At 37.0% G+C, this 13,661-nt stretch overlaps 1 protein-coding gene and 2 long non-coding RNA genes across 3 annotated transcripts in view; 1 reads left to right on the top strand and 2 right to left on the bottom strand.

Annotated features, from left to right (window-relative positions):
• LOC309505107 overlaps nucleotides 1-5,397 on the top strand; it is a 92,638-nt gene extending 87,241 nt beyond the window's left edge. The window contains exons 3-4 of the long non-coding RNA XR_014208277.1: nucleotides 4,978-5,048; nucleotides 5,079-5,397. This is a non-coding gene — a long non-coding RNA (uncharacterized lncRNA). The remainder of the gene's footprint in view (nucleotides 1-4,977; nucleotides 5,049-5,078) is intronic.
• A 205-nt stretch (nucleotides 5,398-5,602) lies between these two features.
• LOC309504684 lies at nucleotides 5,603-8,483 on the bottom strand. Its single transcript, XR_014208143.1, has 3 exons — nucleotides 8,326-8,483; nucleotides 6,754-7,408; nucleotides 5,603-5,807 (listed from the first exon to the last, which is right to left on the bottom strand). It is a non-coding gene; the product is annotated as an uncharacterized lncRNA (long non-coding RNA).
• A 50-nt stretch (nucleotides 8,484-8,533) lies between these two features.
• The window catches only part of LOC309505343 (uncharacterized protein), a gene marked incomplete at its 3' end in the record, with an annotated part of 156,334 nt that continues 151,206 nt past the window's right edge, over nucleotides 8,534-13,661 (bottom strand). The window contains exons 3-4 of the mRNA XM_082178715.1: nucleotides 8,808-8,847; nucleotides 8,534-8,694 (exon numbers count right to left, since the gene is read on the bottom strand). Of these exons, the coding sequence (XP_082034841.1) occupies nucleotides 8,534-8,694; nucleotides 8,808-8,847 (201 nt within the window). The remainder of the gene's footprint in view (nucleotides 8,695-8,807; nucleotides 8,848-13,661) is intronic.

Below are 13,661 nucleotides of genomic sequence, written 5' to 3'. Positions count from 1 at the left end.
GGGAACCGCTGTGAGATGGCAGAAGGATGTGGGGTTCAGCGCCTGTAGCCTACATACATGATTGTAGTTTGAATAAAGCTTTGTTTCATGTGTTGACTTGTATATGCATTTGTTTATTGTGTGATGGTGACTTTCATTCATTCTTTTACTAATTTATTAATATTTCTCATTGTTGTCAGTAAATAAAATATAATAATTTAATTAATTAATGCTTTAATTAATTGTTTGAATGAAAATGTAGATATGTTCACTATATGCACATCTAGAGTGTATTCATGCATAGCTATGTCATATGACATACATTTCATTTTGTTTGTTTTATTGAATTATATCATTTTCAGTAAAAAGTAATTAAGTATTGGTCAGCATTTATCGTTGTAATTATTGTATGTTTTGGGGGTGGGATAGCAATGCAATTCATTCTGGGGTAATATAAATTTTTTATATTACAGTAATGATACTTACATTTTTAGAGTATAAAATCAACAGTTTTCTCCAAAGGTGAATCTTGGCACAGCTGTCCTTTGTGCAGACATTACAAACGCTGGAGAAAACCGTTCTAGTTAGGGCTGTGGAGTTACTGATGTTATGAGGTACATATATATATATATCTCATGGGTTTGCATACATAATATGAGATTTTATACACAGGAAAAAGAACCTACAAGGCTGAATATCTCAATATATATTTTCTTAAATAATTAATTATAATACATTTAAAAAATGAATTTTTTGTTATTTATAGGCCTAGGCCTGAGGGATGAAACGAGAGTCAAATTCAACAAGAAAAAGAGGAAAACATAAAGCAGTAAGCCACTTTTGCTTGTGGGTGAAAATGTTTGGATATAAAATAAAGAAATTAACAACATATTCAAGAGATGACAATTTTGGGATTTCGTAATAAAAATAAATAATATCGTTAAGGATAAAACGGTGGGTCACAGATTAGTAGGGTTAAATATACGAACTTAAATCAACCCTAAATGTATTCACAAAATAAATGGGCAGCAGTTTCTTCAAAAAGACCACAAAATGAGCAAGTTTAATCAATATCAAGATATTTACGGATACTGTAGATGAATTAAACGTGTCGTTCAAATATTTAAGTTGTTGCGCTTGTGATAACGCGTCGTAGGTCACATGATAACGTCAACATGGCAGATGTCCGGTTCGCATTCATACTTAACGAGATCAGGCTATAAAGTACCTACTCTTTTAGCGCTCGTTAAGTAAGTCCTTATTGAAATTAAGTAGCCTACCTACTCATTGAGTATGCGGTTTCGACCGCAGCCAAGATGTTACAATGTTTTATGCTGTGTTATACAAATATGTTTCAATTTGAAGTTTTCAGTCTTTATTCAGGAAATTTGTCAGTAAATATAGATTTTGTAACTGACTAAATAGACTCTTTAGACTGGATGTCGCTTTAAAGGGCACCTATTATGCAAAATTCACTTTTACATGGTGTTTGAACATAAATGTGTGTTGGCAGTGTGTGAGCAAAACCACCCTAGAATGATACAAATCCACCCAGTGTTTTTTTTTACAATCTCAATAAATCATAAGCACTGTCTCAGAATGAGCTGTTCTCAGATTCTATGCAATATGATGTAGAATTGCACAGGCCCCTCCCACGACTGTTGATTGACACTGCAGTTTGAGCATAGACCCGCCCTGAAGGAGTGGGACACAGTCCTCCAATGTTTTTGAGCAGCTGTAGACAAGAATGTCTCCTAAGTGATTGAGGTGTTTTGTTGTTGGATGTAAGAATGAACATATCAGTCTTCATTTACTCTCGTTGTTACTCGAGGATGGATCTCAGCATCTCACCAACTGTTCGTGATCCAGCTTACACTCTCCGGAGCGACAGGCCTAACGTTACTGATCACGGCAGAAATGAAAGTGAGAGCGCGCACTTTATGACAGCTCATCGAATAGTTTTACGGATTTACAGTGTACCAGTTTATTAAGCACAGATTGAAAAGGTGCGTTTATATTTGTTTACTGTTAGTTGTAACAAGTGTTTTGTGTACTTCGCTGTGTATGTTCCATGCTAGTGAAAGGGAGAGAGAGAGAGAGAGAGAGAGAGAGAGTTTATGGATAAGACATAATGCTCACATCTTATACTGTGTTTATTTAGCTGCTCTTCCAGTGATTTTCTGGAGTAAAACTAACGCCTCATCTTTTGTGTCATGTACAATCAGGGATGTGCGGTCAGGGTAGGCAGTGCCTCACCAAAGGAAATGTTGACATTACATTTATTAATTCCAAGAGCTTTATTAATTCACCACATTATTAATTGCATTTATTTTATTCCAAATATTAATTTTTGTAACAAAAAAATTCAGGAATACACATATAATATACTCATTCTGCCATTGTTTGCTCCTAAAACCCTTGTTTCATGCAGGAAATTCAAGGCCATGGCCATTGAGGCAGAGGTTAGCAGTGCCTCATAGAACGTAGTTTACGTAGATTTGCGCATGCGCAGTCAGTTCTCATGCTGTCTTGAATTATCAACATTGAGGCAGAGACCGAGCTTGCTTCATGTCACGTGATCCACTCGCTCTCACTCAATCCGCGCTTCCCGATACTTAGCATCTAGCGGCGCCTAGCGTTGGCTGTCAACAGGCCCGGGGTGGGTAATCGGGAGAATCGGGAGAATTCCCGGTGGGCCGCTTCACTTTTGGGCCGGTTGAGGATTTATAATTTTTTTTCACATTTGTCACGTTAGTTACATTAAGCTACAAACGTTCTGCATTCTGAAGGCCAATTTATACTTCTGCGTCGGGTGCGCGTAGAAGGTACGGCGTAGCCTACGCATTGACGTGTACCATACGTCGTACCCTTCGCCGTACCCTGACATGCACCTCCTCAAAAATGTAACTACGCGTCGCGGCGACGCGGACCGCAAGATCTGTGATTGGTCGGCTGGATAGCATCGCGTTTCCTCCTACGCATTTCCGGAATGATCTTCTGCACTCTGCACCGCCCGACCGCCATTTTTAAATTCCGAAGATCAGTGAAGAGCCATGGAAATAGACCAAGTGACCGAGAGATTGCTTGAAGAAGTGCGGAAATACAGCCATCTGTATGACTCCTTCAGTCGCCATTGCTCGTAGAAACCTAAACTCAAAATAGCCGCGAGGAATGTAAACACAGTGGAACTGGAACATTAAAACCCACCCGCGCCAACTAGCGTTTCGGCGGTGTAACTGCAGAGCAACACAGACATTCGCAGAAGTATAAATGCTCACGACGGCGTCGCCTACGTGCGTAGCCTACGACGTACACTACGGCGTACACTCGACGCAGAAGTATAAATTGGCCTTGACACCGCAGCGCGCAGCCTCTGCATGGGTTGTACCATGAGAGGGAGTTCTCCCCTCCCCTCCTATAGAGTTGGTTGGGTCCATAGCCCGTCTTTTCCAAAACGTTTTCTCAGGTAGGCTACCGCGAGCTGGGCCGGCCCGAGAGGCATCCAGCTGCAGCCCCGCAGACTCACTTCTTGCTAGACACCAGTGGCTGGACACCAGTGGATGGACAGCAGACGTCATTTCCTTATCGTCATTCACATTTCAAATTGACGTCATTTCCGTATCGTCATTCACTTTTCAAATTTGACGCGCCATGCAGATGTCAGCGGTAAGAAAAAATAATAAACTGTAGATGATTTATAGGTCATGTCAGAATTCAAATGCACAAACTAGCTAGTTAAAAAAAAATCGTCTTGTTTTCAAGGTACTGTGTCGTGTTTTTTAAAGGGATTAGTGAACTCTGGTGTGCCTCAATTCTAGAGCTAGGTTGCTACAATAGATTTTCCAATTAAATCGTTCTTTGAGGGGTATGATTTAATGTTGTAAATACGTTTCTTTTCACTTGGATGTGTGAAGATTGTACCCAGTTAACGAGATCTCATAGAACAGTCTTGGCAGAGAATAGTCTAAAATGCTAGGTTGTCTATGCACAAATATGCTAAGTTTTTAATCAATTTTTCATTTCTGTATTGGCCTTGAATCAACACTTGTACTCTAATATAGTTAAATATAAACATGCTCATTCTAATCATATTGTACATCTGTTCTTGCTTTAGGTGTGGTGAATGTCAAAAAACTGCCCCAGGCTGTAAGAGACATGTGTGTCCCTTTTAAAATTGTACAATGCAGAAATTGCAGATGTTTTTTCAAAGACTGGGTGGGGTACTGTGGAAACGGAAGACGTGGAGACCTGCGAGGGTTTTATACAGACCCTGAATTTCCTGAGCATTGCCCAGACTGCCAGTTTTAGGGGGCAGGAATGAGGTGTGGTGTGCACAGTGTGCAATAGTTTATTTGGAACTGTTCATGTTTTATTTTCTCTTGAAATAGGGACTTCCCCCACAACCTTACGGGCCTGACTGTGGCATCTTCATTCTGATGGTCAGATTTGACTAATTTTACTAATTAGATTGTGTAATTTCCAATAAATATTGCAAAACCATGAAGTGTTAATTTGATCTGGATTGTTTGGTAAATTGTCTGATCATGTGAATCTACGTATATTTTAAAAACAGAAGTGGTTACATTTACAAAAAAAAATAAGAATTGAATATCCAAATGGGCAAGGTAAAAAACTGTGGTCAATTAACATGTACAAGTCTGTTGTATTGACAAAACGTTATAGTCCATTGATCTAGGCTGAATTTAAGTCACAAAAAATAGTGATATGATCTGAACAATATATATTTTCAAGGTGGTTCTTGTGAATGCAGTTTGCATTAATTATTGATGTTATAATATTAAGTATATTATTGAGAATTGTTTTATGTAAAGAGATATGATAAAGATCATATTTCAATTTGCACACAGCTTTTATATTATATATTTTAAGTCATAAAAGTAAAATGACAATACGGAAAAGACGTGTGCAATTAAGCCTGCAAAGAATGCTGTCTATCCACTGGTGAAAACAGAAAATAAATATGCTGTCTATCCAGAGGTGAAAATATAAAATAAATATATGTCAATCCAGAGGTGAAAATATAAAATAAATATACTGTCCATCCAGTGGTGAGAACTAAATATGCTGTCAATCCAGAGGTGAAAATATAAAATAAATATACTGTCCATCCAGAGGTGAGAACTAAATATGCTGTCTATCCAGAGGTGAAAATATAAAATAAATATTCTGTCCATCCAGTGGTGAGAACTAAATATGCTGTCTATCCAGAGGTGAAAATATAAAATAAATATATGTCAATCCAGAGGTGAAAATAGGAAATAAAATTGCTGTCCATCCAGCGGTGAAAACGGAAATGACGGAGAAAATGGAAATGACGTAGGCTGTCTATCCACTGGTGTCCAGCCAGTGGTGTCTAGCCGGAGGTGAGTCTGCGGGGCTGCAGCTGGATGCTATTGGGTCTGCGGGGCTGCAGCTGGATGCTATTGGCCGGCCCTACCGTAACGGTACGCGTCAGGGCTGGCACTAAATAGGCTTGTTTGAGATGAGCAAAATCTGCGCAGAACCGATCACCGGTGATCAGCGCGAGATGCATGCCGGTTAGAAATGTGTCAGAGTGCGGTCCGCCTGGCTCTGATGTTAGCACTGTAGACCTTGTGTTCACTGCTGTACATGTAATTAAGTTTAGCGTATGAGAGGAGCTGCTCAGGGATGAACTCAGTAACTATTATTTCCACCAAAGATGATACTGTTTTAGTACCCGCAATCTTCAGATAAAAGCTCTTCAATGTGTTGTTCATTGCTTCAGTGCCATTGTTTGTGGTTACAGACACATTAAATCCATGTGGAGAAAATCCTCTGCACCACCTCTGAAAATAAGAAAAAAGTAATTTAACACAAAGTAAAAAAAATATAACTTTCTGATCTCCCTTTACTGTCAATGTACATAAATGCATTACAATTAATTATAAACAATGAAACAAAACATCAAAAAAAATTTATTCTCAAGGTGGCACTGTTGTAACCCCTACTTCTTTAATATTGAGCCATCTTTTCTCAACATAGTTTCGAACTTCTGTATTACTCTTATACAAGACACTGTCCCTGAGCTTACTTATTGCTGCCTCACATGTTTCTCTATCATGTGCAGAAGCTACACTACGAAGGAGGCCAAGAAGTTCACTGCGATCTTGATCAGATAGATGGTTCTTGCCTGCAACAGGTGCATTACAATGCCTAATTAGTAATTTCTTCAAAATGTTACAACTAATACTATTTAACACACATGTAATTTCTAGCTTTGTCAAGTTCAATAAACTAACATAACTTTTTTTTCATATTATTTCTCTAATAATAAACATTTATTTGTAGGCAAAGTTCCTCAACATATAGCAGCTGAAGTTATAGGGAAAAAACTTATTTACAAATATAATTGTTTATCATTTCCCTTAATATTTTGTTTAATATCAATTACTGCAATGTTAATTAAAATACTAATTGTGTGTGGGGCAATTACATATAATTCTTAATGTAGACCCATTTGAAATGAGCTGAGATTTGATTTCTGTATTATTGCAGTGCCCAAACAGTGAAATCTGAACTTAGCAGCACGGAAAACAAAATTATTACTCATATTAAATTGTCTGAGTTAAATAAAAAAAAAAAAACTGAGTTATGATACTGATTTGATCGTAGGGAAAAAAGGTTTAATAAGACAACTGTAAAAAATAAATAAAAAAAACAAAAAAAAAACATGTAGGGCTAGACATTCCTGGTCCATCACCACATACATTTTGAGAGAGAGAGAATACTTACTTTCCCTTGTCCAGCGAATCCAGGCTTGCTCTCGATGGAAAGAACACAGGTATTTGTGAGTATTTGGGAAGACCAATTGAAGTGCCTGGTATTCTTGTTCACAATAATCAGTCATGAAATAATTTGGATTCCAGGCATCATTCCATTTTTTAATTAAAGACAAGGCCTCAGAGATCGCCATGGTGGACTCATTCTCACAAATGAACTCTGCAACAGGTTTGTAGCCAACATTTGTCCTGACAACAACTAAAAAAAGTGGCAAGGCATATTTTGTTGTTCTGTATGTGGCATCCAGGAGAACCATGTCTCCATACCGTTTAAGAAGTCTCTGCTGTTCTTGGGACTGATGTACAAACAAAAATGTGTTCTGCATGGTGGACTCCTTTTCTTCACTATTCACACCATCACCATCTTGGGATTTATCATCTATGATTTGGGCCTCTGAGCATTTTCTGAAGTAAAAATGTGCAGCAGGATCATCTTCTTTCCATTTATTCAGCTTTATTTCCAAATTAAGCTGATCAAGACCAGAGTACCTTCCTGCTACTAAAGCCAAATGCACATGGTTTTGAATGGTATGGCTAGTTGTAAAGTAGCACTGATCATGTGACTTTGGGAGGACACAATCCGAAACTGAGAGTTCAGTGTTCACAAACTGACAAAGCACTTTTTTAAGGAAAGGCACAGATGTAATTCCCAATGACACATACTCTTGAATTTTTTTCTTCACAAGAGGGTGGATATTTCTTGTGTATCCACTTTCTGCCGAAATCTTGTGGTGTTGGTGATCTGTCTCAAATGGTAAGATGATGTGAATTATTTCAGATGACACTGCTTTCAGAGTGTCCATGACGACTTGTTTTCTCACTTTTGAAGCTCCTTTCTCAATGCTGAATTTGTCGAATCTAGGAAAAAAATAAAAATGCTTTGTAAGAATATAATTGATTGAAAGAGTTGCTAAACGAACAAAAAATCCTAATGGTTTGATGTATTTTATAAGAGAATATTCTCTGTAAACCCACTTGGAAATTATATTTATTCCAAAAAATGCTACATAAATATATTGTAGGGCTGCCCCGACTAAAGATATTTCTAGTCAACTAAGTCATTTAAGTCATTAGTCAACTTCGCCTCTTCCTGTTGACTAACCTTTGTTTGTATATTTGTTGGCATCCCAAAATAAATTTGAATTCAATGCATTTATTTTCAGGTTATACATTAAAACCATCAGTAGGTTTAAAAAAAAAAATTGTTAACTTAATACAGAATATGTATTTTTTGTGTTTTAAAATATTTCTAGACAAATGCAATTTGGCTATTGAAATATAAGTTTCCCAACACTATTGTACAGAAGCAATGTAGCTTACCTTCTAATATACCTAATAAAAAGTTTGGCTGTGCAGCCAACTTTTTTGGTCGTTTGAATGTACATTCTCTTCCTTTTGCCGGAATATATATGCTCATCCTCTGAAAAGAGCTGAAATATATGCAAAGGTGTTAACAGAAAAGTATGCTTTTGAAAATTGTGCATTAGTTACCCTAAATGAAAAAAAGAAATCCCCTGCATCTTACCTCCTGAGTTTTGCAATTCTTTCGTGGATTTCCATGCTGACAGCAATGAATTACTCTGTTTGTGACAGCAAGAGGTCCATCCTCAGAAAAATCTTCCACCTGCCAAACCAGACGATGCGGCCCCTTTTCTTTCTTTCTTTTATCATCAGACCTACAAATAAAAGCAAGCACTTAACGACAAGAAATTGTAATAATAATCTTCAGTTCTCTATAAGCAACCAAAACATCTCTTATTCTCATCCTTACCAAGCAATGAAAGAAGTCTCTTGTGGCATTCTAGCACAGTGTTGAGGTCAGCTTTGTTGGTGATGAAGCCAGACACATGGGTTTTTGAAATGTTCAGTACATTAAAACAATCAGGGAGCCATTCTGTGGCAAAAGATTTAGTAAGGTAATCTGTAAAGAAGGACTAGGGAGAACATGGTGCATTTGAAGAAACTTTTGAACTTGAAATAGCATATTCTGACTATGGTAATTCTTACCTGGAGTAATTATGGTCTGGTCTGCCATAAAACAGAAGGCCTAAAAAACATAACAATGTGATAACAGATTCTTACCATAGCATAGCCTAACGTTACATTATTCTAATAATTATTATCAAAAAGAGAATATTAAAACAAACCGTTAAGCATTAAAGTAGTAAAGTCGTTGGCAGTAAAATTAATATTAATGTTATGTGGAAGCTTGTTTCCGCCACAGAATAAAACATTTTAAAAGATAATTGCGACTTTTTATCTCACAATTGCGAGTTTACATCTCGCAATTCTGTCATTATTTCTCAGAATTGCAAGATATAAAGTCAGAATTGTGTGAAATAAAGTCGCAATTGCATGTTATAAAGTCAGAATTGCAAGCCTACCCATGACAAGATTTCACCGCACGTTACTGCTATCTATCTATCAATCTATCTATAATAAACTGTCTGTCTGTGTGTCTATCTATTTATCATAAACTATCTATCTACCTATCTATCTATCTATCTATCTATCTATCTATCTATCTATCTATCTCTATCTATCTGTCTGTAGGTCTATCTATCTATCTATCTATCTATCTATCTATCTATCTATCTATCTATCTATCTATCTATCTATCTATAATAAACTGTCTGTCTGTGTGTCTATCTATTTATCATAAACTATCTATCTACCTATCTATCTATCTATCTATCTATCTCTATCTATCTGTCTGTAGGTCTATCTATCTATCTATCTATCTATCTATCTATCTATCTATCTATCTATCTATCTATCAATCTATCGTTCGTAAGCTTTCTGTCTGTCTGTCTGTCTGTCTGTCTGTCTATCTATCTATCTATCTATTATAGCACATAGCGATCTGCAATTGTGAATGCTAAACAAATAACAGAAAAAGAAGAAAAACAATCAGCAATCAATTAGTCTGACAATTTTAGAAATGACAATATACAACTGTACTAAACATGATGACAAAAAAATAAAACACCAAAAATAAGCTGCCTGTCTGTCTGTCTATGATAAGTTATCTATCTATCTATCTATCTATCTATCTATCTATCTATCTATCTATCTATCTATCTATCTATCTATCTATCTATCTATCTATCTATCTATCTATCTATCTATCTATCTATCTATTGTTGAAGATTTTATTATTTAGAAAATAAGTAATTTAACTGTATTTTTGTACACTATTATCTCCTTTCTGTGTGTCTTTTGATTGACTTTGGATTGACTTTGGAAGCCTGAGAGCTGTGCTGTTGTAGCAGAGAATTCTATTTCAGTAATGTCACATGGTACAAAACTATTTCTCAAAATACCTATAGAATGTATTACCATCTTTGGGAGAAGGATGTAGGTATATACGTTTGCTGGACAATCTTACAGGAGGGTCTTTTCTGCAGGGTCTTTCTGCAGAGGGGCACTCGGCTTTGTTTTGTTAATAAAGTCTAATATTTCTGGTATCAAAGATCTCCGAAGTCATTCCCTGAAAATAATTAAACCACAACACTATCTATCTATCTATCTATCTATCTATCTATCTATCTATCTATCTATCTATCTATCTATCTATCTATCTATCTATCTATCTATCTATCTATCTATCTATCTATCTATCTATCTATTGTTTTATTAGGATCCCCATTAGCGGCCCATTTAATGGCAGCTAATCTTCCTGGGGTCCTCTTTAAAATATTCACAACATAAAATTACACAAAGCAATAACAACACAAATTACAATCAAAAGAATTCAAACATTGCAATTACATTCAAAATATTACCAAGTGAAAGAACATAACAATTTCCAGCTTTCACGAGGTCATTTGCAGCAGTTCCTGGGTTACTGTCCTCTTAAATTTGTATTTGTTCTGAATTCTGCGTGATGAGACAGAGAGTCGATTCCAAATAGATATTGCTCTGTAAAGTGATGTGCGCAGAGCCGATCAGCCCTATACGCACACTACGCAAAGTGCGTAGGGCCCCGCAAATTACTCAAGGCCCCGCCTCCCCCTCGTGTCAAAGCGCGTCAATCAATGTTTACAATATCGATGAGAAAAGGAAGCGGAACTATCCTTCTGGTCACGAAAAGAGAGAGAAAACAACACCATAAGAGTTCATTGCGGCAACAGTTATCAGGCAGACTTGTGACTCTCCTCTCAAAGTTTGATGTCAGCAAAGAACAGTAGGCTAAAGTTAAGTTGATGTGAGTTGATTTATTATGTTTAATAAATGACAAAGGACAACGGTGTTTGTTTATAAACTGCAGCTCGGAAAAGATAACCGCGTCGCGCGTTAACATGCGATCATATCATATGCACGTGCATGAAATGAAACGCGCACTTTCCAGCAGAAACATCTGTTGTGAGTCAGGACCAGTACAATATGGGTGTGATGGCACTCCTCATTATAGTTTTAAAACAAGACGATGATTATCTAGTCACTCAGTCAAGGTTTAGTTACAACTCTGCCCAAATGCAATATGGAAAGCAATGTATTGACATTGACTATTGATAGGCTCCATTGAATTTAAAATGTTGATTGGCTGGAGATTCTGGTCAATATGGATGCACATCCCTCAGTAAATAATAACCATCAAGAATCAAGAGTATCAAGAATTACTTTTATCATTTAAAACACAGTGACATGCTATGGCGCCATTTTAGCTTTTATTCATTCACAGGATAATTATGCATTTTTGATATCAATAATTCAGTTTGTACTATTTAAAATGTGAATTCTTGATATTAAGAATGAACTTTTTACTAGTAACAATGTCTTCTGATATCAGGAATTACATTTTCGCTACAACTAGTTAAAGGAGGGATTGTAGTGGGAACACTGGGGTGTCAGGTGTGACTGTGTGGCAATGGCAAATGGTTCATGGCTCACGGGTCAGGTATGAGGGCCCCTAAACAGAATTTTGCTTAGGGCCCCAGGGAGGTCAGGATCGGCTCTGGATGTGCGTTTCAGAAAATTTGTCCTGGGAAGCGGAAGTTTTATATCACCACCTAGTGCCTGCCTGGTGGCATATAGGTGTCCACTTCCTACAAAAAAAAGCTGCTCAGAGAGAAACTGTGGCTGTTTCATAAATACTGCATTCCACAATATTGAAGTTAATCGTAGTTTAATTTTGTCGTCAACTGTGAGCCAAGAAAGGCGTTTATGCATCAAGACCACGTTAGTCTTAAGAGAGCACTGGAGGACAGTCCTCGCTGCCCTATTTTGAGCCACTTGAAGCTTACGAAGGTCTTTTTGTGATGCAGACGACCATATAATTGGACAGTTTTCTAAATGGCACAGAACAAGAGACTGGACAACCTGTTTAGCAATGGACATAGGAACATATGACATACATTTTCTGGACATTGCAATACCATTCCCCATTTTAGCTATCATTCCATCAATATGAGCTGACCAAGACAAGTAAGAATCCAAGGTGACACCCAGTAACCTGGCTTGCATCACTTGTCTTAGCTGCAGCCCATTGACTGACAAGTTCAGAGAGGGCTGGGTAGTTAGTTTTGATCTTTTCCAGAATATCATAGATGTTGATTTGTCTACATTTAAAACTAATTTGTTATCTTTTACCCACTTGCTTATATTCTGCAAGTCATGATTTAATAGATTTGAAACATCATGAGGAGTTTTTGCAGAACAGTACAATGTGGAATCATCTGCATACATAACAACAGTTGAATGTTTCACAATAAAAGGTAAATCATTTGTAAAGATCGAGTATAGTAAAGGCCCAAGGCAGCTACCCTGGGGCACACCACAATGTATTGTCTTAATAGATGAATATTGACCATTAAAGAACACCCGCTGCTTCCTATTGGATTGGTAACTCCCCATCAATGACAGAGACGAAGGTGTAAAACCATAGCATTCTAATTTTTGAAGCAGTATTTTGTGATCTATCAGGTCAAACGCTGCACTGAAGTCCAACATCACTGCTCCTACTAATCTGTTTGCATCAATTTCTTCTAACCAACTGTCGGTCATATGAGTTAAAGCAGTACATGTGGAGTGACCCTCTCGATATGCATGCTGGTACTTGGTGATTAGCCTATTAGAAAAAAAATATTTATAAACTTGTTCAAAAGCAATCTTTTCCATAACTTTGCTAAGTAAAGGTAATAGACTGATAGGTCGGCTATTCTGTCCTGTAAATATGGCTCTTTTATTTTTAGGCAGTGGTATGATTTTAGCCTCCTTCCATTTCTCTGGAAATATGCCCTGCAACAAACTTAAATTGACCAAATGAGCAATGGGAAAGGACAGAGCTTCAGCTGCCACCCTGATAAGCCTGGAGTCCAAGTGGTCCATGCCTGATGCCTTTCCATCAGGAAGAGCTGCAAGAATTTTTCCAACAGAACCTCTGTCAACTTGCCTGAATGAGAAAGTGACAGAATGGTTCTTCTCACTCATTATCTTACTTAATATTGCATCATAAGATGCTAAAATATTTGGACACATACCAGATCGAAATTTCTCTACCTTACTAATAAAATAATTGTTGAAATAATTAGCAATTTCCTTCTGGATCTGTAATGAACACTCCATCATTTTCAACATATGAAGCAGCTGAGTGCTTACTCCTGCCCATTATTCGATTTAAAGTGTTCCATAGTTTTTTACCATCATTTTTTGCTTCATTAATCTTTTCCTGGAAATACTCTTTTTTCTTCTTTCTATTCATTTTGACTACTTTATTTCTAAGAGTTCGGTATTGTTTTTGATCAGCTAGTTCGCAAGAAATGTTAGCTTTTGTTTTAGCGTTATCTCTAGACAGCATTACATTTTTAAGATTTTTGTCCAACCAAGGGGCACTTTTATTTCTCACAGCTCTTTTTCTGA

The sequence above is a fragment of the Leuciscus leuciscus genome (assembly GCF_965113295.1).
Source record: "Leuciscus leuciscus genome assembly, chromosome: 8".
In the NCBI taxonomy this organism is placed as follows: Eukaryota; Metazoa; Chordata; class Actinopteri; order Cypriniformes; family Leuciscidae; genus Leuciscus; species Leuciscus leuciscus.
This window is presented reverse-complemented; position numbering and strand designations above follow the sequence as displayed.